General features: G+C 41.2%; 1 protein-coding gene across 4 annotated transcripts in view; it reads right to left on the bottom strand.

Moving 5' to 3' along the window:
* MIPOL1 (mirror-image polydactyly 1) overlaps positions 1 to 23,939 on the bottom strand; it is a 193,236-nt gene that overhangs the window by 129,017 nt on the left and 40,280 nt on the right. For all 4 annotated transcript variants that reach the window (XM_077925815.1, XM_077925813.1, XM_077925823.1 and 1 more), the window contains exons 3-5: positions 14,396 to 14,627; positions 12,984 to 13,119; positions 11,087 to 11,192 (exon numbers count right to left, since the gene is read on the bottom strand). In XM_077925815.1, the coding sequence (XP_077781941.1) occupies positions 11,087 to 11,192; positions 12,984 to 13,119; positions 14,396 to 14,627 (474 nt within the window). The remainder of the gene's footprint in view (positions 1 to 11,086; positions 11,193 to 12,983; positions 13,120 to 14,395; positions 14,628 to 23,939) is intronic.

Below are 23,939 nucleotides of genomic sequence, written 5' to 3' on the forward strand. Positions count from 1 at the left end.
CCAGAAAATTTTCTAAGGACCAGATTGTGGTCCTGTTAAAATGAATGGAAATAGTCCCAAGTCACAATACACTTTTTATTATGTTGTTCTGACGTCATTAGGATAACTGAAATGTAGAAGCATTAGAAAGATGCATGAATAAAATAGAGGTAGAACAGTTTTTGACAGGTCAGTACTAGGAATTACAGACTTAAAGTCATTTACATATAAATGTGACTTGGTAGATAAAGCAATGTGTGCAAACACAGATAGAATGCGCTGACATCCTTGTTGCCGTGTGTTTGTTGTATGTATTTAGTTTGCAGTACTCAACAGCTCCTAAATTTTGGGTGCTGTAAATGTACTGATTTTACCAAAGAACCTGAACTGTTTAGCAATAAGCAAGCAAAGAGACATTGCACAGTGGCATTCCTGTTTACTCAGCTACGCAAAAAGAAAATGAAAGAGAAGGCATGCAAATGAGAATACGTATACATTTATCTCCACTGCACTTACAGTTTCTTACTGAAACCAGTCCTTGTACCGGTGCAAAAACCACCCTCCTCCTTTCAAAATAATAATTTTTGCAGGGGTGACGCTGACTTTTCAGAATCTACACTACTGTCTTGCAGCTGCAATTCGAAAAATCCTTGCTTAGCTAAATAGTGAAAATTCGGGGATTTTGAATTGTATGCAGATGAATGTCTCTCATCAATAAAGTAGTCTCTCAAAGGAGCTACTAGGATACTTCTGAGTCTACAGAAGGGCATTTTGCTAGCAAGAACATACACAATTAACAACTATATTGAATAATTCATACACATAGCATATTGATGACCGGCTGTGTAATCTTAAATGTGTCTACTCAGAAGTAAGTCTCACTGAGTTCAATGAGGTTTATTCCTAGGTGGGATATATGATTGTACTTTCAGTCACTGAGAATTATTCTATAGTTTCAAAACATGCTATCTGGCATCTGTGACACAAGCTTATTTTACAAATGTACCCATATTTACAGAATATGATTTTACGCTGAGGCTCCCCACCTCACACATTCTTCATATGAATTACTAGAATTCTTGAGAAGCAAAACCACTGCCTTGTTTCAAATTTCTTAATGCTATGAGTTGAGCAAGTTTACAGAAGTCTATGGCAAATCTCTGATTGATTTTAGTGGAAGTAAACCACACCTATAGTGCATTAAAAGTCTTTGCCTTTATCAAGAAACCATCAGATGAAAGGTTTAGGAAATGAATTTGCATAACATATGAATCTTACACCATAACGGCTAGATACATACTGTATATAGAAAGAATAATTTTACGACTCAATTATTAGTAAAACTATGTTCGTTACATACTTTTAAAAATAGAATGTCACACATATTTAGATTTATAAACACAAGGGTTGGGAACTGTTGAGATCTTTTGGCTAAAGCCCAATATTGGCCTTATTTCAGTTTAATTGGAAGAGGATCTCAAATTCATCTTCTCCATGAGATATCAGGAACCTGGATTTCTCTTTGTATCAAAGGTTAATAAGAAATGTGTCTGCAAAAGTCAAACAGCATTAAATATCAAAAACTGATTATTATTCCACAGGAGTTGTTCTGTCATTCATAATCTCTCCATGCTCCAACCTTCCACAGCTAATCTTTAATGGATGACATGCAAGAAAGAAAAAATAAATGGCATCTAAAAAAAGTCTGTCGATTGAGCTTAAATGAAATGGTAGATATTTCCCTTTACTGATCAGCGAAAGATAAAAAGGAGCACTTTTAAGGTAATATGGAATTACCAATGCAAATATAATCCTTATTCTTGTGTTACTGGATTGTTCTCTCCTCCAAGCCCAAACTGTTGCTTGTTTACTACCACAACAATCATAACTTTCCCCACCTCATTTAAAGTAATGTGTGTCACATTTCACTTAAGTTTTAAATCCTCATTGAAAGACAAAAAGGAAGAGTGATACATTGAGAGAAATTTGCAGGGGAATTTAAAGGAGCATTTCAAAAGAACTTGAATATGGAATATACACACAGAATACAAATTAAGGCAACTCTGAAAAACGTTTCGTGTAAACCATAAACTCACGATAAATTACTTGTGGCAATTATTTGTGGTGCTGCCCTCTATTTTATAATATGTGCACAAACAATGTTAGTTGTTGAGGGGAGCTGCATTTATTAAACACAGATGCAGCCAGACTATAGTTTTATAAATGCTTGGCACTTAAAACATTGCGGTGCTGCTTTTAAGTGCGCATATATATGTCAGATAGTAAGGTAAAGGTAAAGGGATCCCTGACCATTAGGTCCAGCCGTGGCCGACTCTGGGGTTGCGGCGCTCATCTCGCTTTATTGGCAGAGGGAGCCAGCGTACAGCTTCCGGGTCATGTGGCCAGCATGACTAAGCCGCTTCTGGCGAACCAGAGCAGCGCACGGAAACGCCATTTTACCTTCCCGCCGGAGCGGTACCTATTTATCTACTTGCACTTTGACGTGCTTTCGAACTGCTAGGTTGGCAGGAGCTGGGACCAAGCAACGGGAGTTCACCCCGTCGCGGGGATTCGAACCGCCAACCTTCTGATCGGCAAGTCCTAGGCTCTGTGGTTTAACCCACAGCGCCACCTCTTAATCTCACCAGAACTGTGCAGGTTATGAATGATTCTCAAGGTGGGTGTTTGGAACCAACACCCCTCCACCCAAATTCCACACTGTAAATTACTCTGTGCTACTCAGCAAAATTAGATAACCTTATTTTGTGTGTGTGGTATGGTCTCTCCACCCTGGTTTTCTGCCTGCTCAAAATTTGTGGGGGATATTGTCCTTTAACTCCTCTCTGCTTCTGATGTTCATGATAAACCGCTGAAGGTCTCAGCAAAAGGCAACATTTTCATACAAATGAGGAACAATCAGTTAAATTATTGTTAAGGGTTATTTGCCTGATAGAATTTTTTAAAAATAAAAACAGTAGCAATTACCTGACTTTTAGCATAGACAATATATTTTCTCAATGGCAACATGGCCATTGGCCAAGGACTTTAATAAAACAACAAATATGAACAAACTGGCTGCCTGACCGTGTTTACCTGGAACATCCTGCCCTATTGCATGTGTTGAACCAGCTACAGAAATTTTTAAGGTGGTTTTTACTGAAGCGGCGTTTAGCTACTAGAACAAGCCTCTAAAACTTAATACTCTGGGGCTGATTGTGCCCCCCTTTTGTCTACCCTTAAGGTCCTATGTTTCAGCTTCATTGGATAACATCCGGTTCTACTATTACAAAAGACTGTACATATTCATAAGAGTGAAAGGTACCACCACTAGGTAAAGGTACCCCTGCCCGTATGGGCCAGTCTTGACAGACTCTAGGGTTGTGCACCCATCTCACTCAAGAGGCCGGGGGCCAGCGCTGTCCGGAGACACTTCCGGGTCACGTGGCCAGCGTGACATCGCTGCTCTGGCGAGCCAGAGCCGCACACGGAAACGCCGTTTACCTTCCCGCCAGTAAGCGGTCCCTATTTATCTACTTGCACCTGAGGGTGCTTTCGAACTGCTAGGTTGGCAGGCACTGGGACCGAGCAACGGGAGCGCACCCCGCTGCGGGGATTCGAACCGCCGACCTTTCAATTGGCAAGCCCTAGGCGCTGAGGCTTTTACCCACAGCGCCACCCGCGTCCCCACTGGACATAGCAAAGAAATGGCAGAGCTGGGGAGGTGAGGAGCAGCAGAAACAGAAAATGAAGGAAGAAAAGGACAGAACTGAGATAAGGGAGTGGAAAATAGATTCTCCAACATCTCTGTGATGAAAATAGGGACATCCTATTCCATAATGATAATTTTACTATTTATACCCTACACATCTTACTGGGTTGCCCCAGCCACTCTGGCCAGCTTCCAACATATATAAAAACGTAACATGAAAGAAAAACTTCCTTATACAGGATTGCCTTCAGTCAGGGGTCGGAAAACTCCATACTAGGCATAGGCAAACTCGGCCCTCCAGGTGTTTTGGGACTACAATTCCCATCATCCCTGACCACTGGTCCTGTTAGCTAGGGATGATGGGAGTTGTAGTCCCAAAACATCTGGAGGGCCGAGTTTGCCTGTGCCTGCTCCATACCCTCCAACATTTCTCCAATTAAAATAGGGGTATCCTAAGAAAAACTGGGACATTCAAGGACCAAATCAGAAACCAAGACGGCTTCTCTAAATCAGGGACATCCCTGGAAAATAGGGACACTTGGAGGGTCTGGCACACAGACCCGATGAGGGTGGGGGAACCTATGGTTTATGGTGGTAAAGAGAAAAGGGTGCACACTGTGGACCAGACAAAGAAAAAGAGGTAGGATTAACTGGGGGCCTTTAGAAAGGCCTATAATGGCCTCATCTCCTTCTCCTAGGCCATACCACCATCCCCTCCTAAATGCTGGAATGCGTGCTTGAACTGTTCTAATGCCTTCCAATTGCCTGGATGGAGAGAGATGTCTGTAGAAATCCATGGCTTCTCTATGGTTTGAATGCAGCTTGCAGTACAACTGGAAGAGTCACATCCGTTTCTCTGCCCATCTTTGGAGGCCCAGGTGGTGTCTGTGGCAAAGAGTGCCTAACATCAGCTTTGGTTGGTGCATCAATCACACCCTTTCATGGACAGGGAAACCTGGCCACTGTGACACATGCATTGGTAACCACACACCTGGACTACTGGAACATGCTCTTTGTTGGGCTGTTCTGGAGGCTGCAGCTAGTGCAGAATGCCACGGCCTGGATCGTGAGTGTTGTTTCTTATTGGGCACATATGCCCAGGTTCTGCACTGGCTGCCTATTAGCTACTGAGACAATGTTAAGCTTCTGCTACTTACATACAAAGCCTAAATACCGTATTTTCCCATCTATCAGATGCCCCCATGTGGCTTAGAGTATAAGACGCCCCCCTAATTTTTGACATTATTTTTTAGGGGGTAAAACCTAGTCTTATACACGGAAAAATACGGTAACTCTGGACAGGCTCCATGAAAAACCATCTTCCTCTTCGCTACCCATTAAGGGTACTGAGATCAGCTAATGAAACACAGTTAGTTTTGCCAATGTTTGATGATCATCAGCTTGTAACATGGAGGTGGGCTTCCTCATGGGTGGCACCACGGTTGTGAAAAGCCATCTCTGCTGAAATTCATGAGGTCTCATCAGTGTGGGCATTCCACCAGCTCCTGAAAATGCAGCTGTTTAGGCAAGCATTCACCTGAATGGAACTTGTGACTTTATTGTTTTAACTGTTTCAAAACTGTTTTAATTGCTATGTGTTTAATTATATATTTTAATTAAGGATGTTTTAATGCTTTTCTGCCTTTTAATCACAGGTTGATTTTATAGTCATAAACCACTGAGAAGCCATTTTGACCTACAAGTGATATTCATTAATAGTAATAAAAATAAAAATATTCTCTCCTCAGTGGTGCAGTGCAGTGAAAGGTGGACTGTTGGTTGGGTCCCATATGTTTCTCTTCTAAACAACAAAGACAGCATTCAGAATTTTATATTATGAACTATAATCAGCCTTTTAGGGTGCTTTGCAAATATTATCTTTGTAATTATTACAACAACCCTGCAAGGGACGTCATTCCCAACTTGTACACAGCAGGACTGAGAGACCATAGATTGCTTAAGGCTGTCTAGCAGTTCCTAGCAGGAGCAATATGTGAGGCAGAAGCTTCTAGGTTTGCATCTCAGTCACTTTGTTACCACAATAAAGTAGCTCTCGAAAACATTATTATCCTGCTAGTGTTTGAGTAAGTTGGACTTTGGTCTCTTGGCCTTCAGTGAGTCAGACTTAAGCATTGCACTGGTTTTTTAATATAAAAACCAAGGCCTAGTCTTTTTTTAACATAGTCCTACTCTTCTTCCAGCCATGCCTGAATCAAGCAAACTGTTAGCCAGTTTTTTTCCAACAGAAGGTAGCCATGTTTTGTGCATTCATAAGCCTCCCAGTTCTGGCCAGTTCCCGCTGAAAAAAATCCTGGCAACTCTCAGCTTCAACAGAACAAGTACAAAAGGGACAACCCCCTCACATAAAGATGTGTTAACCACCTCTTGCTCCTCCCTGATCAACACCCCACAACTTGCAGGATGGACAGAGGGCAAGTGGTTAGATGGACAGTCAGAAGCACCTTCTGCACATCCTCAGGCCTCAATAGCAGGAACTATTGGGACAGACTTGGATAAACTATCATATATGCATATTCAAAATATAACAGTGGCACATTTCAGGTCAGGTTGAAAATGCTTTAGTTTCTCTCATCCTCACACTAGCTCACTAAGGCAAGTTCCTATCCTTTCTATTTCAGATATAGTCAACACTGATTTAGATCTGATATGAGAGTCATGTACCCTATGCACTACACAGTACTCATCGGCTAAAACCTGGTGCTATCTCCAGGAATTAGCCTGCTAGCCTTCAGTGGACTATCTGTATGCTCAAGAATGTAAGGTTGGTAATATTAAAAAAAGCCACACACATTTTTACGTGAAGAGACAAATCATAACATTAAGATTTATCAGAGGACTCCATAGACAGCTTCATTCTTAATTGGACATAATGATCAAAATTACAGCATCAAATCTGTTTTCAAGTTTTCTTCCACAAAATATTGACTGCATGGATTTTATTTTTTACACACACACACACACACACAAACACACACACACACACACACACACACACACACGTTGTGGGTATTTGGCGAGTCTTTATGTTGTGAAGCTATGTGTCACAAGGATATCTCAGTTCCTTGGAAACCAGAACATATAGTTTGTGTATCAGATGACAAAATGTTTCTACTAATCCTAATGATTGCCTGTTTGTCTCCTTAAATCACGCATCCGTTTAACATCAATCTGCTTCAGAAGTAGGCATACTGACACCTTGTGTGGTTTCTCAGCCTCTGGGTTCCCCTAACATTTTTGTCCTCTAGTTTATGTTTCCTTTTCTTCCATCCATCTTCCATTCCATTCCTGCTTTCGCACCTTTGACATATACAGTGGTACCTCGGGTTAAGTACTTAATTCGTTCCGGAGGTCCGTTCTTAACCTGAAACTGTTCTTAACCTGAAGCACCACTTTAGCTAATGGGGCCTCCTGCTGCTGCCGCGCCGCCGGAGCACAATTTCTGTTCTCATCCTGAAGCAAAGTTCTTAACCTGAAGCACTATTTCTGGGTTAGCGGAGTCTGTAACCTGAAGAGTATGTAACCTGAAGCGTATGTAACCCAAGGTACCACTGTATACCTCTTTCCCTTCAACTATAGGAAGCTGTGAAACGCTAATTGTCATCTTGCAGCCATTGTTCCACCAGCATTGGGAGATGGAAATCAGGGACAGTGCTTCTGGCCAGCTGAAAAACAGCAATGTTGGGCTTCTTCTCTCCTTGAATTGTTTCCATTGCAGCCAGTCATTGTAGGAACTTTGGAACTAAGAACTAGTGCCACAGTTGGCTTTTATCCTCACTGGGACAGCATCTACTTCCCATTCAAAAGGCCCATATTCAATCTCCAGCATCTCCAGGTAAAAGTTCCACAATGCCAGACAGTGCAGAAGATACTGAGTTGAGCCAATGGCCTGACCCAATACAAGGCAGCTTCCTATGTCTTTTTACATTGTAATCCTAAAGGGACAATTTGCAATTTGCTCTGGGAGGCTTTTTGGCTGAAGAGCAGAGGAAAATGCTTTAAATAATTAAACGAACGAATGAATAAACTAACGAAACACTAAGAAGGAATAGCAGCCTCTAGTGGCCACAGAACTGAGTTGGTCAACTGACCATTTCTTCTAAAATATGCCCCAGTATTTCTAAAGATGCATGTAGCAGCACACAGATTCCCAAACCCAGTGAACTTTGCACAAAACGAAATGTATACTAATACAAAAATGTTTAACCCAGCTTTTTAAAATGTGAAAGGACTGAATCATTATTATTCTCATTTTCTGCCCAGATATATAAAATGCTAGGACTCATCTAAAACCGTCCAGTAAATTGACAGCTGGGATGAGACTTGAACACAGGTCCAAGGTACAGACCTATGCATATTTTCTTTGTATGCTAACATGAGCATCCACATTGATGGTGTGCATATTTTCCACCCTAGCTATATTTCCTTGCTGTTTTAATTCTCCATCTTCCTCGCATTACTTCTCCCAGTTAACTTCTTCTCAAACACCAAAAAAGCAGGAATCTTACTAACAAGGAAAGCTGCTTTTGAATTTCAAAGCCAGTTTTGTCAACAGCCTGATTGGCTATTATGGAAATTCCGGGGGGAACTTTTTGCATGTGTGTTTCTTTCAAATGCGTGTGTGCGCGTGCACACACATACACACACACAAAGATACATGTTTGTTAGACATAGATAATATTTATAAAAGTTACATCACAGCTTTGATAAATTGATGAAAATATTGTTTTAGTGATTATATAGGGATCAACATTCTGTATTTTGTACTCTTCCTCCCTGTTTCATATTAACAAGGGCTTTTCAGCTTGAGTTTTATTATTTTAAGATCCTTCTCAAAGTACAAGGTAAAAGTTTTATAACACACTTCCCCAGTGCCTTTTATTACACACTCTTCTGTCATGATTTTATCACAATTTCAAATGTAAGATAAACATTCATCTGTATGTTGTATCTGGATGTAAAAGTGGAATCTAAATATGATAAGCAAAACACACAATGATGGGTCTTAAGCAACTAGGTTTTACTCAGAGTAGACTCATTGAAATTAATAAACATGATTAAGTTAGGTCCATTAATTTCAGTAGGTCCACCCTGAATAAAACTTAGTTTAATACCAACTGCAGTGATTAACACTAGTGAATCCCAGCAACATACAGTATTAACATCTTTTGAAGACAACCCAAACTAACCTATCTTAATTCAAAAACAACTAGGGATAAGTTGCTTTTGAGATTTTTTAAAAATAGAAGCAAAATCTATAGAGTTCAGCAAAGCACACAATATGTGCCACCTTCAAGTGCAGGATATGGGGTTCTCCATAAACAGCGTGCAGGATCTTACCCAGGGAACCATCCATACATATGCCACTTCTGTGCACAGATCACCCTGCTGGATTATGGCACATGCGTTTTTTATCCAGTTTTCCTCCATGAGCTTGAATGAGCAAAGAAAGTCTACACTGAATAAAATATTTCTCTATTATATACACAGAAGTAAAACGCTGTGCAAACATCCACAAAACAAACATATAACTTGGAATTTAATCCAAACAGTTCACATCCTGTAAATGTTTAGTTGGTAGATAATCAAGATGTAACTATGATCTATGTAAGGGTTTTATGGTAGTATTTTTATATATATGTCAAAAAAACTATAGGGTTACTTTAAGTATGCATTTAATTTGTGTTGCGAATATTTAGGGTTCTGTCATTGTGATTCAGAATGGCTAGCCTATCTTACAAATGTTGGTAATATCAATCAATCTCTTTACTGACACGGTAGAAAGCCAATCAACTGAAAATTCTACACTATTCCCCAACCCACTTCCATTCACTTTGCCAATGAGATGGGAATGACATCTACCCAAGTCAGATCTACTACTATTAAGCATATTACGGAGAATTAGCTTTAATAATGTTACAACCTTTTCACAATCATGCTAGCGAAGAAGCCACATTCCCGTTTCTCTTTCAAACCTCTTACCAGCTTCACAACATTGTCACCAAGTGTCCTTGTCTACATATGTTTACCATTACATATATATACTCAAGGAACTTACTTTAGGATCTTTAGCCCATAGTCATGGTGAGCCACAGCGAAAAGAGTTTTCTAAGACGAGGAACTAACACCAAGACTCTGGCTTAGAATAAACGAATATGCAATTCATTAAAGAAAATAGAACATAGCCTTCAAGTTGGACAAGCATCTAATGAGCCCATCCCCATCTCTAAGGAATGCAAGAGACTGGGAAGAAAGGGTCATGCAGGTGGATAGGGGGGCAGGGAGAGAGTAAAACTAAAGGAGGATACTGGAGGACAGAGGGCTGAATGAGGTTAAGAAAAGGAATCAAAATGTCAGTAACACGATCGTGAAGCTGAGGCTCCAATACTTTGTTCACCTCATGAGAAGAGAAGACTCCCTGGAAAAGACCCTGATGTTGGGAAAGATTGAGGGCACAAGAGAAGGGGACGACAGACAACGGGATGGTTGGACAAGTGTTCTCGAAGCTACCAGCATGAGTTTGACCAAACTGCGGGAGGCAGTGGAAGAAAGGAGTGCCTGGTGTGCTCTGGTCCATGGGGTCACGAAGAGTCAGACACGACTAAACGACTAAACAACGACAAACCTGGATAGCTGGAGAGAAAGAAAGGAAACCAGATAACAGATATTACTGTTATTACTGGCACGAGATGGAGGCAGGGAATTTGATCAGCTGAGAAGCAGGTTTCTTTAAACTGCCCAGTTCTCTGTTGATCAAGAGATGGTGGCGGTCTGGCCCTGATCCTGGCCGTTGTATTGATACATCTCCCAGGAAACTGTGGTTTGGCCTCAGTATGATGCGTGGAGCAAGCCACTGGCGAAGATCTATCATCACTCTAAAGCAACATTTCTTTCATTGGTTAAAAACCTGAATTCCCTGCTCACCAAACAGAGGTTCGGGTCTCCAGCTGAGAGAAACATGAAGATCTCCATACAAAGGTGTGTGGAAGGAGGGGTGGTAGCATCTCTCTGAACAAGCTAAAACAATAAGTGGGTATTTGAACTGCTGGTTGAAAGGTAGTGGCCGTGGTAATCATTATTTCCCTTGTTTGTTCAGGACCTTCCAACAAAACAAACAACCTTTTTGTGATTGGATTGACATGGTGTTAACAATTCATTTAATGCCCAAATCAGTATGAATACAGGTAAAGCTCTTACTAATACCAGTACCAGGATGTTAAAGCCACCTCTTTTCCAAGCAACTTTAAACAGCCTCATATAAAGAAGTCAAAGCACCCCTCCTTTAGCAAATACATCTAATGTTCATTAGGCCACGTCATATAGCAACCAAGCGGGCTGTAGGAGCCCTATGGCCATCTGTTAAACACTCATCTACTGCACCTGCAGCCTTTTCCGCAATCTTCGCTTCTGCCACTCTCTCCTGCAGCTCTAAGTCCAGCTTTATTGTCTTCAGCTCCTTGTCTTTTTCAGACAGCCGGTCCTGAAGCTGAAGAGTCGAAATGGCGACATTGTTATTGGTATGTAAAAGTGCACGGGCACAATATTAACTTGCAAGAAAGAGATGCATTTCGTTCTCACAAAATGACTCTCTCAACAAACATCGAGCAACGTAAACACAACTCTTACATTTTTGTTTTCATATAAATAACTTTAAAAATGAAATTGCCACCCACTTCCATCCTGATGCGTTATGAAGGGAAAGGAACCTATATTCCAGATTTAATTTCACAAACTCTTAACCTACCTACCACACACACAAAGAAAACAATCCTAAAGCATGTTGACCAGAGAAGGGAAGTTTCTGGAGCTTAGCAGAACTTACCCGCTAGAAAGGGTGCAAAGTATTGCAGCCTTAAGCAAAAGGTCAAGGCCCCCAAAGTGTGCTAATTAACCTGGTTGAGTTTTCAGATGTGGTTAGCAATTCCAGAACAGGAATTGCTCACCCTAATCTACAGCATAATTCAGGGGTGGTAGCAGAGCATTAACCACATAATTAAATTGATTTTTCTCATCCCTAACCCCACCCAACTGAAGCTCCAGTGCTACGTCAAACATTCCATATCGTACAGCACAGATAGGTGGTTATTAACAACCAGAAAGAGCAAACAAACAAACAAACAAACAAACAAACAAACAAGAAAAGCACACTAAGCCACATGGCCAAAACATTTGGAAAGGATTGAGTTAATATGCCAGTTGCTATTGATTTCATCATTTGTTGTTTACCTGTCCTTTGTTAATTTTTGCCTGTTGCTTTAAACTCGTGTTTTAATGATTTTACTGGTGTTTTTTGTGGCATGCTCTGCAATCTCTTAATGAAGGATGGAATTATAAATGGAATAAATAATAATAATAAACATACATACATACATACATACATACATGCAACAGCATTGCAAAATCATGGTCTTACAAGTTAAGGGAGCTAATAAACAGTGCAATAGAGGTTTCAATTACTCCATACAAGGAACTTCAAATAAACTGAGCAAAAAATAAAAAGTAAACTTGGATATGTCTCTGCACTCTGGTTTTTCTTCAGAGTGTATATATCCTTCATAATGAAAACAATGTTGCATTTGAACAGAAGTGTAATGCATACATATTTTTCAGCATTTGAGATCAATAATAATCTGTAATTTCTAACTTATTGTGTTACTATCTTTATTCTAAAATCCACAATGCACTTCTATCACTTAACAAAAAAATGTAATGGTTAATTTAACAGTATTATTTTGATAATGAAGTGTGATTATATCTGCAAAACAATTTACTGAGGATTTTACAATTTAATTTATGAAAATAGATTGCTGTTAGTATAACAAAGCACATTTGAGGGATGCTTAATCTGATAACTTCAAAAACCTTGCACAGATTGACTGTTCTGAGAAGTGGAAAAAATACTGTAAATATGTACAATTTTTAATCTACAATGGATCTCTTAATCATCAATGCAAACCAAAGAGTTTGCTTTGTTACATGGGAGTCTCTTTCTATCAGCTTTGATCCAGGTTATTCAGAGTGTTTAATTAAATCATAGTCGGTTCTGAACAAGGCCAGCCTTTCCAAATCTGAGCCAAAAAGAACTGCAAAAGGATCTAGATGGCACCATCTGTGATGTCACGGATTTTAAAACAAAAAGGAAGACAAGAATATACAAAGATTAACAAACCATGAATCAAATGATCCCTGCAACAAAAGGAAGCTATATCTTGTCAATCAAAACAAACAATAAAGAAAAATTAGAGTAGGTTAATAGGCTTAGAATATTTCGCTGTACCTTTTTATTGTTTGCCCTTAGAACGTCCAATTCCCTTAAGAGGAATGCAATATCCTTTTCTTTATCTAGGTTTGCTGTGACATGTAAAGGATCCATGTTGTCAGGCATAACTTCTCTTCCTTGCTTTTCAGTAGAGCTAGAATGAAAAAAGGAAGAAAAACTTCACTGATCAGTTCGTTCAACAAAGAATCTTCTCGTTCAAAGTGATACTTGCTACATTCAGGGGTAGGACAAAAGCTGTGTAGTAAAACACACACATCGCACCCAGAAGGTCCCATGTTCATTTCCTGGCATAGGTTTGAAGGAAGTAAGTCTGGGGGGGAAAGCCTCTGTGCGAGATCCAGGTGGCAGTTTTATACCAGTTCACAGGTTCATAGTTGTTCCTGGATTTTTAAAACTTTCAAGAAATGCAATGCAGAAACTGCTGCTTCTTAAATTTACAAACACAGCACTGTTTTGTAAAGTTTTAGATAAACCATTTGCTATAAATGCACAAAGCATGTGCAGATGTGTCTTCCTTTCTGTCCGATGAGATACCTGTTCCGGCTCTGTAAAGAGTCTCAACCATCATGTAACTACAGTGGTACCTCGAGTTACAAATGCCTCAGGTTACAAACTCTGCTAACCTGGAAGAGTTACCTCGAGTTGAGAACTTTGCCCCAGGATGAGAACGGAAATTGTGGGTGGTGGCGCAGCAGCAGCAAGAGGCCCCATTAGCGAAAGCATGTTTCTAGTTAAGAACAGTTTCAGGTTAAGAATGGACCTCCAGAACGAATTAAGTTCATACATAACTAGAGGTACCAGTAATACCTCAGGTTAAGAACTTAATTCGTTCTGGAGGTCCGTTCTTAACGTGAAACTGTTTTTAACCTGAGGTAGCACTTTAGCTAATGGGGCATCCCATTGCCACCACGCCGCCGCAACACGATTTCTGTTCTCATCCTGAAGCAAAGTTCTTAACCTGAGGTACTATTTCTGGGTTAGAGGAGTCTGTAACCTGAAGCGTCTTTAATCTGAAGCGTCTGTAACCTGACATACAACTGTACTTACACCAGTCTCATCCCATCACTTTTCTACAACTGCCCACTGAATTCTTGTTAGCTTATTTAAGAAGTTCTCTCCCGTGATAATAAAAGAAACTGAAGGTGGGATTCAACCAGGTTCTGCAAGCAAAAGCTCTACATAAGGACTTCCACATGCACTATGGGGATTCCCTCCTCCTTCTCCCCCATGTGCCTTCAAAATTTGCTTGGTGTGGGGTCAGTAGAACCCCTGGAACAATGTGCATGGGGAGGAGGAGGGATCATTCCATAGGGAGAAGCCAAAAAGCTTGCCCTGGCAAAAGATCACCACCATCTGATGCTGAATGCTTCCCTGAGCTTTTAAAGGCCTCAAATGAACAGCTTGCTTACCTTAACCTTTTATCTGTGCAAGAGACAGTGAGATTACGTAGCTGCAAAGTTTTGGTACAAGCAGTTTGCATAATGCTTAAACTGGATGTTGGCTGATCAGAACAGTTTAGCTGTTCACTTTTAGTCTGAATGGCTTGTTCTCTTGGCTGTGATTTTGCTGAAGAACTGTGCAAATTCAGGTAACTGGGAGCAGAGACATCGTTCTTTTGCTCAGAATTCTGCTCCAAGATTTCTGTTAGAAAAATAACAACATTTTACTGTTTAATTAAAGAAGATGAAAGATGAGCATTTAATGCAACTGAATGACAACGCTGTTGGCTTCTAAAGAAGTTCAGTAAAAACAAGTAAAATTTAATGCCAGTTTAACTGCCAGGATTTCCACAGCATGGAAAACCAGCTGTGTGGATTAGTAAGTTGAACACAACCTGCATCCATGCATCTAAGTGGCAAAGAATAGGAGCTCCAGCACATTTCCCAAAGTCATTCAGTACTGAACTATACAAAAAGAAGAAGAAGAAGAAGAGTTTGGATTTGATATCCCGCTTTATCACTACTCTAAGGAGTCTCAAAGTGGCTAACATTCTCCTTTCCCTTCCTCCCCCACAACAAACACTCTGTGAGGTGAGTGGGGCTGAGAGTATCACATACGAGTACAACTCTTCCAAGACTGTGACTGCAATAAGACATGGCTTCATTGTTGTTAGTTGCAAAAATACAGTTGTTAACATGATCCAAAGTTTATTGATCATGACAATATGACAAGCTGTGGGAGCGCCTTGTGACTGTGCTTGAAGAGAAGGCAGGGAGGGGAACTATATGAGCCTTAAGGATCAAGTGGCTTTTTCTCATCGCACTAAACTATGGTCTAACACAAGAGTGGGGAAACATTCCCACCCTAGCTGACCAACTGTGACAGATAGTTGGAACAATCCATCTGTCAATCACCTGGTAACAGATGATTGACAGAGTAGGTTGTTCCACTCACCCATCAGTCCCTTGCACAAAGCTTCCCAAGCGCCCAACAGCCAGCTGGTTGTCGAGTGCTTGAGAACAATCCTATCCTCAACACTTCCCAAGCAGTGAGCATATAGCTGGAGAAGCTGCTTCATACAGGGATCAGCTTCATGATCAAGTTCCCCACACAGACCTCAGTCACAGCTGACCCACCTATGTTTCTACATGGCCTGCTACTGATGTCATATATCACATCATGACTGCTGCTCTGACATCATCAGGAAACTGCTCCACAAGACGTTCCTATAGTCTCTGTACAAAAATTCCCTACATTTTCCTGAAAATTCTGCTGTGCTTCCAAAGAACTGAATACATATCTTCTTTGCATCTTTAACGAAACTATTATGCTATGGACACCTTCATGCAATTCACTATTTACCCACTAAAACAGATAAACTAACATTAGCAAATAGGACCATTTTTTTCTGTAAGGATAGCTTCATATACAGGGAAGTGTTCTATGTGTATACTAGATAACTGAATACTTAAATGAAGTTAATGACTCAAATATCCAGTTGACATTACTGCAATCTGCTTTTTCTTGAAGGAACAACAGCAGCACAATCACTTGTACAGGAAATTTCCCCTTCAAGCTGTCAGCATCGCCCCTGAGCCAGTGTCACCAACTGGACTCATCCACTTCAGCCCCGTCTGGGCTAGGCGAGCTGGGTAGCACTTCCAGAGACCACCTTCTGCACAGGAACAGGTCTAAGTGCTGTGGACTCACAACTCAGAGCTGTGAGCACCGGATTCACTTCCACAAGAAGACAGTCGTCACACAGCAGAGTCTAGCAGAGTATAAACGGCTCGGAGAGCAGCTCTGTAGAATATCTTCTTTATTCTATCTACAACTATAATATACACTATATACAGAGCTAAATGAGGTCTAAACTGAAACGCTTAACTGCACTGAGTGTCTGCAGCTGCTCTTAGCAGCAACCTTATCTATACACACAATCTCTCTCTAACACTCAGTCTCTCTCTCTCCTTCTGCTCTGACTGACTGATGTTAGGCTGGAGCGGAATAAGTAGAGAGCAGAACACCGCCCCTCCTCTCTGGAAAATCACCAGACTCATCAGCAGATTCTTGGATATGGGAGGGGTGAAATCTCCTCACAAGCTGGGGTTTCTCAAGACCAATAATAGAAAGAACTTGAATCTCAATGCCATTAATATTCTGGTGACTTTTAAGGTGATCAGTAGTGGAGCACATGCTTGCCATACAGAAAAGTCCTAGCCTCCATTCCTGGTAAGATTTCCATCTGAATCCAAAAGATCCAATGCCAGAGCTCTGCAGACCAGAGATTGGCAACTTGTGATCCTTCAGATACTGTCCAATGGCAACTCCCATCATCCTTGTTAGCTGTACTAGTTGGGACCAATGGAAGTTGGAAGTTCAGGAACATTTGGAAGGCCCCTGATTTCCCATCCTTAGTGTAAACAGCACCAATCATACGCTCAGCAGTGTATGATTCCAGAACAATTTGCATTTGACATAATTGGGGGTATTTGTGCTCCATGAGTGGTATCCATGTAGGTTTATCTGTGTCTCTTATGAGTCACCAAAACTAAAGCAGACCCATACAGAAACTTGAAGAAGTTGACACCACAGACTTTGGCTCCTACTAGTAAACTGCAGTTACATGTAGGGTTTACAGTACATGTTTCATTATGTGTAGTTTTAGACTGAAGCAAAGCATGGCAATATTTTCCTTCACATACTATGAAGGAATAACTACTTATAAAGGGTGGTACAGGTAAAACTGAAGAACGTTTCACCATTCCACTACCGCTAATCAATGATCAGCAAGTTCTCAGTCAGAAGTTCTCTCAGCAAGTTCTCAGTCAGAAAAAAAGTTTTGTACACCATGTTTTACTCCCTACTCAATATTCCTTAGCTCTCTGTGTTACAACGTAAGCCCTAGGTTTAGTTAAGTAATAAGACAAAAATCTGTAGAAGAGAGCTGATCAATACATATATTGTGTCAGCTAGAATAGACATATAAAATAGACCTAGAAATATCCAATTTGTGATTTATTAAAGAATTCGGATAGGACTGCCAGATGTGTTCCGACACTATAAAAACAAACATAATTAAACTTGTGCCATCTGTAGGCACAATTTTGTGCTCAATACCGTTTCACGGGGTTGAACAGAGAGATGCATGACTGCAACTCTGCCCATGCAGTGGGGATTGGTCCAGCTTCTTCCAGCTACAGCCTCTTAGTCTTTGCCCTGTGAAAAGCTGCTCTTGAGGGTTGGAAGGCCCACAGGAATAGCACAAGGCATAGCTCAAGGAGGCTGCTATGGACATTGACATAAATTGGGGAGTTTCTGCACAAACAGAATCTGTATGAGGCTATATACCACAGCACTAAAGGTAAAGGTACCCCTGCCCGTACGGGCCAGTCTTGACAGACTCTAGGGTTGTGCGCTCATCTCACTCTAGAGGCCAGGAGCCAGCGCTGTCCGCAGACAATTCCCGGGTGACGTGGCCAGCGTGACGAAGCTACTCTGGCGAGCCAGAGCCGCACACAGAAACACCGTTTACCTTCCCGCTAGTAAGCGGTCCCTATTTATCTACTTGCACCCGGGGGTGCTTTCGAACTGCTAGGTTGGCAGGCGCTGGGACCGAGCAACGGGAGCGCACCCCGCCGCGGGGATTCGAACCGCCGACCATGCGATCGGCAAGTCCTAGGTGCTGAGGTTTTACCCACAGCGCCACCCGCGTCCCTACCACAGCACTACTCTTTTCTAAAGTGGAAACAATTAGATGACAAGTTTTTGGTTTTTATAATGAATCAACCCCCATTAGAATTATGAATCAAGAACACGGTGCGCCCACATACGCCTCCCCTAAATGAACATTGCAAAGTTAATTCCCGGAAACCGATGTAGGTGAATGCTTCACTTTCTAGTGTCCTACTCTGAGTGCTCCCACTTTGCTCCTAGTCTTATTTTCAACTCTGGCCACACACAATGGACACAAAGCATAAGTACCTGTAACTGCACTGGTTCATGCTCATTCCTGCTATCCTTATTTCTGCCTTTCCTTCCCAACTCCTGTTCTCTCCCCACTTTGTTGATATTTAGAACACGAGGTCCTTGGATCAGAGATTTATCTTTGGTGCTCATTTTTCTCTGTTATGCACCGTGTACATGTATTGCAATCAATAATAACAACAATACTCAAAATACCATTGTACAAAAACAGTTATGGTCCACCAACCACAAAAAAACTACAATATGTAAGATCATTAAAATAAACACCATTTGCAAGATAAAAATGAAGAGAGATTTAGTAGCCACTGAGGTTCTAGTAGAAAGGCAATTTCAAGGAAACCCCAAAGGTAGTAATTCCCTTTCTCAAATTCAAGAAACATTAATGAAATCCTATTTTTGTTTTCTTAAAAGTAAATTCCATCATAGTTAGTGGGGCTTACTCTCAGGTAAGTGTACATAGGATTGAAGCCTAAATTTAGCCACCAGCAGCAGCAGCCCAGTTTAGCAGATACTGCCTTTCATAACCTCTTCTCAAAGCTGGCTAATCATAATTTTAGTACTCAGTGTCAACTGTGATCATTAAGCACTTACTGTGTAAATATCACGAGCTTCCTTAGGCATTTGCTTATTTTATTTTATTTTTGCAATTCATTAACATATTATTTCCCAGCATTAGATTTAGGAGAGAAATCAGTTGCAGTTGTGCAGATTTTTTTGTTCTGTGCCTGGGCATTAAGACCATTTTTGAGATTCCACGCATATACAATCAAAATAGCAGTATTGCTAGACAGATAGTAAAAAAAAGAAGACGACGAAGCAGAAGAAGCAGAAGCGGGGAGGGCAATTTCAATGAAACACAATGTTAGTTCTAATGGACGGATGATTGTGTTTGGTCTTTTGAAACTTTGAAGTATAGGTAAGTCTTGATCACACAAATTAATAAATCCTAAAGCTGGAGTTAACAATAACCATTACACCCAAATTCTGCAGCTTAGCCCAGGCAATTTTTCAAAAGGTCAGGTTGTGAACTGGAGAAGATCAGGGAGGTCCACCGCATAGCTTTGTTGCCAGGCATCTCCCGTCTGGATTGTTGCAGGCATTTATTAGTATTCGTCAGCAGACTCAACAAAGCAAACAAGAAATTCAAGCACGAATAATAAAATGAAAATGCTGCTATATAACCCTTTGTCATTCAGCAAATATGGGACTTTTTAGCTACATTGTTCCTAAACCTGGGTTACTACTTTAATTTTTCTCCACCGGGCTGACTGAGCGAGTATGCATGTGTGTTAAATGCAGAGCTCCCTTAACAACTGCAGGACTGCCATTTAATCTGTTGGTAGATGGACCACTTCCTGTGGGAATTCTAGCTATGACTTCCAGATCCACCAAATAAATCTCAGATTAAGAATCCAAATGAAACCTGCCTTTGGCAGATAAAAAAAAAATGTCAAGATGGATATAAACAGTAAAATTATAAATTATCTAGGTGCTGCACACTGATTTGATGCGCCGGGTTTTCTTTGTGTGTTGTTTATATTTTACTGCAGTATCACAACTACACAAGGTATTCGTCAAATGTCACACTTTTATAATATTGGAGGCATCATTAAAACTGTTTGGCTAAGGACCTTGAAGTGTTTAAGCAGTAGCTCAAAAGTATATTTGTGCAAAGTAGAAGAATAAATTTACATATCAGCAGCAGCTCATAAGGGATGAGTAAATATTCTGTTTATCTCTCATTGTAATTCAGGTTAGTTTAAATACAGGGCTTCAAGATATCATTACAATCTATATAGATTTATTACATAATTTCCAAACACAGTGCCTGGTGGAGTTTTACTCAGCCAAACTAGTACTTGGGTTTTCGTGACACCTGGCAGATAACACTCTTATTATATATTTCCTCATCAATTATCCAAATCTTAATTATCTAAATTTCCTTTTTATGTGGAGCAAGGTCATGTCCCTGCATACCCTTTAATTAAACAGAAATCCTCTTTGTCACCCAAATTTATTCAGGTATTAATGCCAATATGATAAATTTTATAATTTAAAATGGCAAAATTAGACAACCACACCAACTACACACACATACAGAAATGCCCCCTGCCTTATTGAAATAACATACCTTTAAAGTACTTGTTTTATTTTTTTAGCCTGCATCACAATAACATTAAGGCCACTTTAGGCAATAATGAGCTGATAAACGTCATTCTCTGGAAAACGGTACATTAAACATGCAGGCAAAATCTTTGATAATCTCATTTCATCTCTGATGCATCCCCCTGGGGAACATGAACTGGTTTTTAATGAAAAAAATGGTTATGTCTTTGCTCATCTTACCTGTAGTAAGGCTGGCCTGGTCTAAATTTAAGCTTTACACTTCTTGATAATAAAACTCTATCCAAAAAGGTTTATAAGCAAAGCAAAGGCCAGACATTTGCAGTACTTGTGATAATTTCCCTAAACCTTATTTGGAAGTTACCTGACAACTCCAAAAAGTGTACAATACTGGCAACGCAAAGCCATGGAGTCTAAGCGGTAAACACCAAATTATATTAAAGTTGAAGAAATACAGCATTAAGGGATGCCAACTTGCCTTTGAGAATGAACAGGGGTACTTAGCAGTCACTGCTCTCCTTTTTCAATATACTGTATCGGTTTTCAACAAATCAAATCAAACCTCAAGAGATGGGTACTCTGTTGCTCCGTCAAGAAGGAACTTATGAGTTAGATGCGAGCAGCTGCTTCTTTTTTAACTCCTCACGGTATTGCTTATGTCAAAGTATTCAAAAAAAATTGAGGAAGAAGGGAAAAAGAAAAAGCTGTGAAGAGAGTGGTCAACTTAGTATTTAAGTTAAAAAATAGTGAATATAGTTGCCTTTGCTCTTCATCCTTCAGGTTTTTGGTTGTTGTTTTTTTACATTTGTATACACCAAGTGGGGACGCGGGTGGCGCTGTGGGTAAAAGCCTCAGCGCCTAGGGCTTGCCGATCGAAAGGTCGGCGGTTCGAATCCCCGCGGCGGGGTGCACTCCCGCTGCTCGGTCCCAGCGCCTGCCAACCTAGCAGTTGGAAAGCACCCCTAAGTGCAAGTAGATAAATAGGGACCGCTTACTGGCGGGAAGGTAAACAGCGTTTCCGTGTGTGGCTCTGGCTTGCCAGAGCAGCAATGTCACGCTGGCCACGTGACCTGGAAGTGTCTCCGGACAGCGCTGGCCCCCGGCCTCTAGAGTGAGATGGGCGCACAACCCCAGAGTCTGTCAAGACTGGCCTGTATGGGCAGGGGTACCTTTACCTTTATACACCAAGTATCACTTATATTCACTGATCCATAATGGCCGCTCAGCCCATCCATAAAAGGTGGGTGGCGGTTGTGACCTGGCACATGAGCTCCTTCACCTCCCTGTGTAATAAAAAATTTAAGGGCATGTACACACACACACACACACACACACACACACACACATGTTCATAAATGTACCAATCTAACATGTACATAGATATGTGGACCACATGTCTGGAGCAGCACAGGAAGACCGTCCTGAAACCATTTTGACTCCCAAATTGACCAAATGTTTTCTCTGCAAGGAGGGAGGGGGTGAGGGAACCTTCCCATTGTCTCAGGAATTAAGTGATCACCACCTCAAAGGAACGGCCAGACTACCAGAAAAGGCAATCAGATAAGGCATTATCAGGTAACCTGGCAGACAGAAAAAAACAACAACATTCAAATTTCTGTTGTAGACCGCCTTTTCTGTGATGTAGGTATGATGTTTGTGGGGGGTGGTCTTGGGTTACACCCCTTCTGTGATGTATGTATGATGTATGGAGGGGTGGTCTTGAGCTCCAGGGCAGGGAATTTTAAACGTCTATATAAGGGTGAGCACACCTTTGTTCTGGGTCCTCCTCCTCTCTCCTATGTGTGAGGGGAACACCCTGTTGCAACAGCTTTAATAAAGATCAGGCTTACTAGCTACTTTGCTTCTCAATATTCTCTGGTTGGCCTCTGTTATTTTCTCCACCGATGGAGAACCTACAAAGGACTCTATAAAGGGCTCTTGCATACCCCATCAGGGAATAAGGGCAGATTTTGTTTACAACACCTGGAACACGCCAGTTTCCCATGCGGCCGTTGGCTTGCACCCCCTGGCTGTAGCGGAGCATCACGGGTCACCCACCAGACCCTGTTTTGAATCGTGCCTGTCCGTGGTGGCATGGGGGACGTGCTCAAGGGAACGGACATGGAGTGGTAGTTTTCTCTCTGGTCTGCTTCCGGACCATAAAGAACTGGCTGGTGCTGTTCGCTGCAGCCCAAGCCACTCCCACCACTGCATATGTAAATGGAGAGAACTGGGGGCCCTTCTCTTCTTTTATGTAGTCATTGCAGTTTTGGATGAGAGGCAGAAAGGACTTTAGAGTTCTGAAAACAGGGGCAAATGGCTTTTCTCCATATGAAATGGACTTATGAATTGTAGCAGGTTCTTGCTTTCTAATGACCAATAAATACATCAGAAGAAACTAATGGAGTCAGGTTCATAGGTTTTACGAAGTTCTGCAAGAAAAAGAAGAAATTACCTCAAAGGTTGTGAGTTCCTAGATCAGGGTAGCCAACCTGCTTCCCTCTCGATGTTGTGAACTACTCCTGATGCCGTGGACAACAACTCCTATCATCCCCGGCTATTGGCAATGCTGCCTGGGCTAATGGGAGTTGTAGTCTGAAAAAGCAGGAGGGCACCATGTTGACCATCACTACTAACAGAATATAACCCATTCTATATGAACTGTTTGCTACTCCTCACCAGAATTCCAGCAACCATAAATCTTTTTCTGGCAGAAAATGTTTGAGCAACAACTTGGATGGAGAAACCGAGATGTAAGCAGCTTGTTTTATTCTGCGAACAACCGTCAAGATGAGCCTCTGCCAGGTTTATGCAGTGATGGCCAACCTTCTTAGCAAGTGCCATTCTGCTATGTATAGATGATGGAGAAATGATAGTATGAGAGGCAGCTGACAGGATGATCGTAACAACACTATCTCCTACTTAAGACTTGACTTGTGCCCCCTCTAACCACACTGCCATGAAGGAAGGAAAGAAAAAGTCAGCATCTTGAATAAAGATCTAGCATGGGTTAGAAATGGAAAAAGGGGTGGTGAACAAAGAAAAGATGTTTAAATACACAACATAGTAACTCTTCCATAATACTAAGGGCTAAGCCAATGTGGTACCCTCCAAACATTGCTGGAATCTAGCTTAGTCAGCATGGCCAATGCTGGGACCCAACATCTGGGCAGCACCACATCAGCTACTCATAGACTGTAAACTCCATGTGCAATTCTTTGAATGAGCCCATTATTTCTGAACTGCAGCTAAACTGAACTGAATAAAATCCTAGCCCCGGGGGGTGGGGGAGAGATCGTAAAAGAATCACAACACAAAAATTAATAGTATTTACAGCTGTAACGAATACTTCCTAAGCCTCCAATGGCCATGACAGATCAGGGATTTTGCAAACTGAACTAC

Source organism: Podarcis muralis, chromosome 1 (assembly GCF_964188315.1).
Source record: "Podarcis muralis chromosome 1, rPodMur119.hap1.1, whole genome shotgun sequence".
Classification (NCBI taxonomy): Eukaryota; Metazoa; Chordata; class Lepidosauria; order Squamata; family Lacertidae; genus Podarcis; species Podarcis muralis.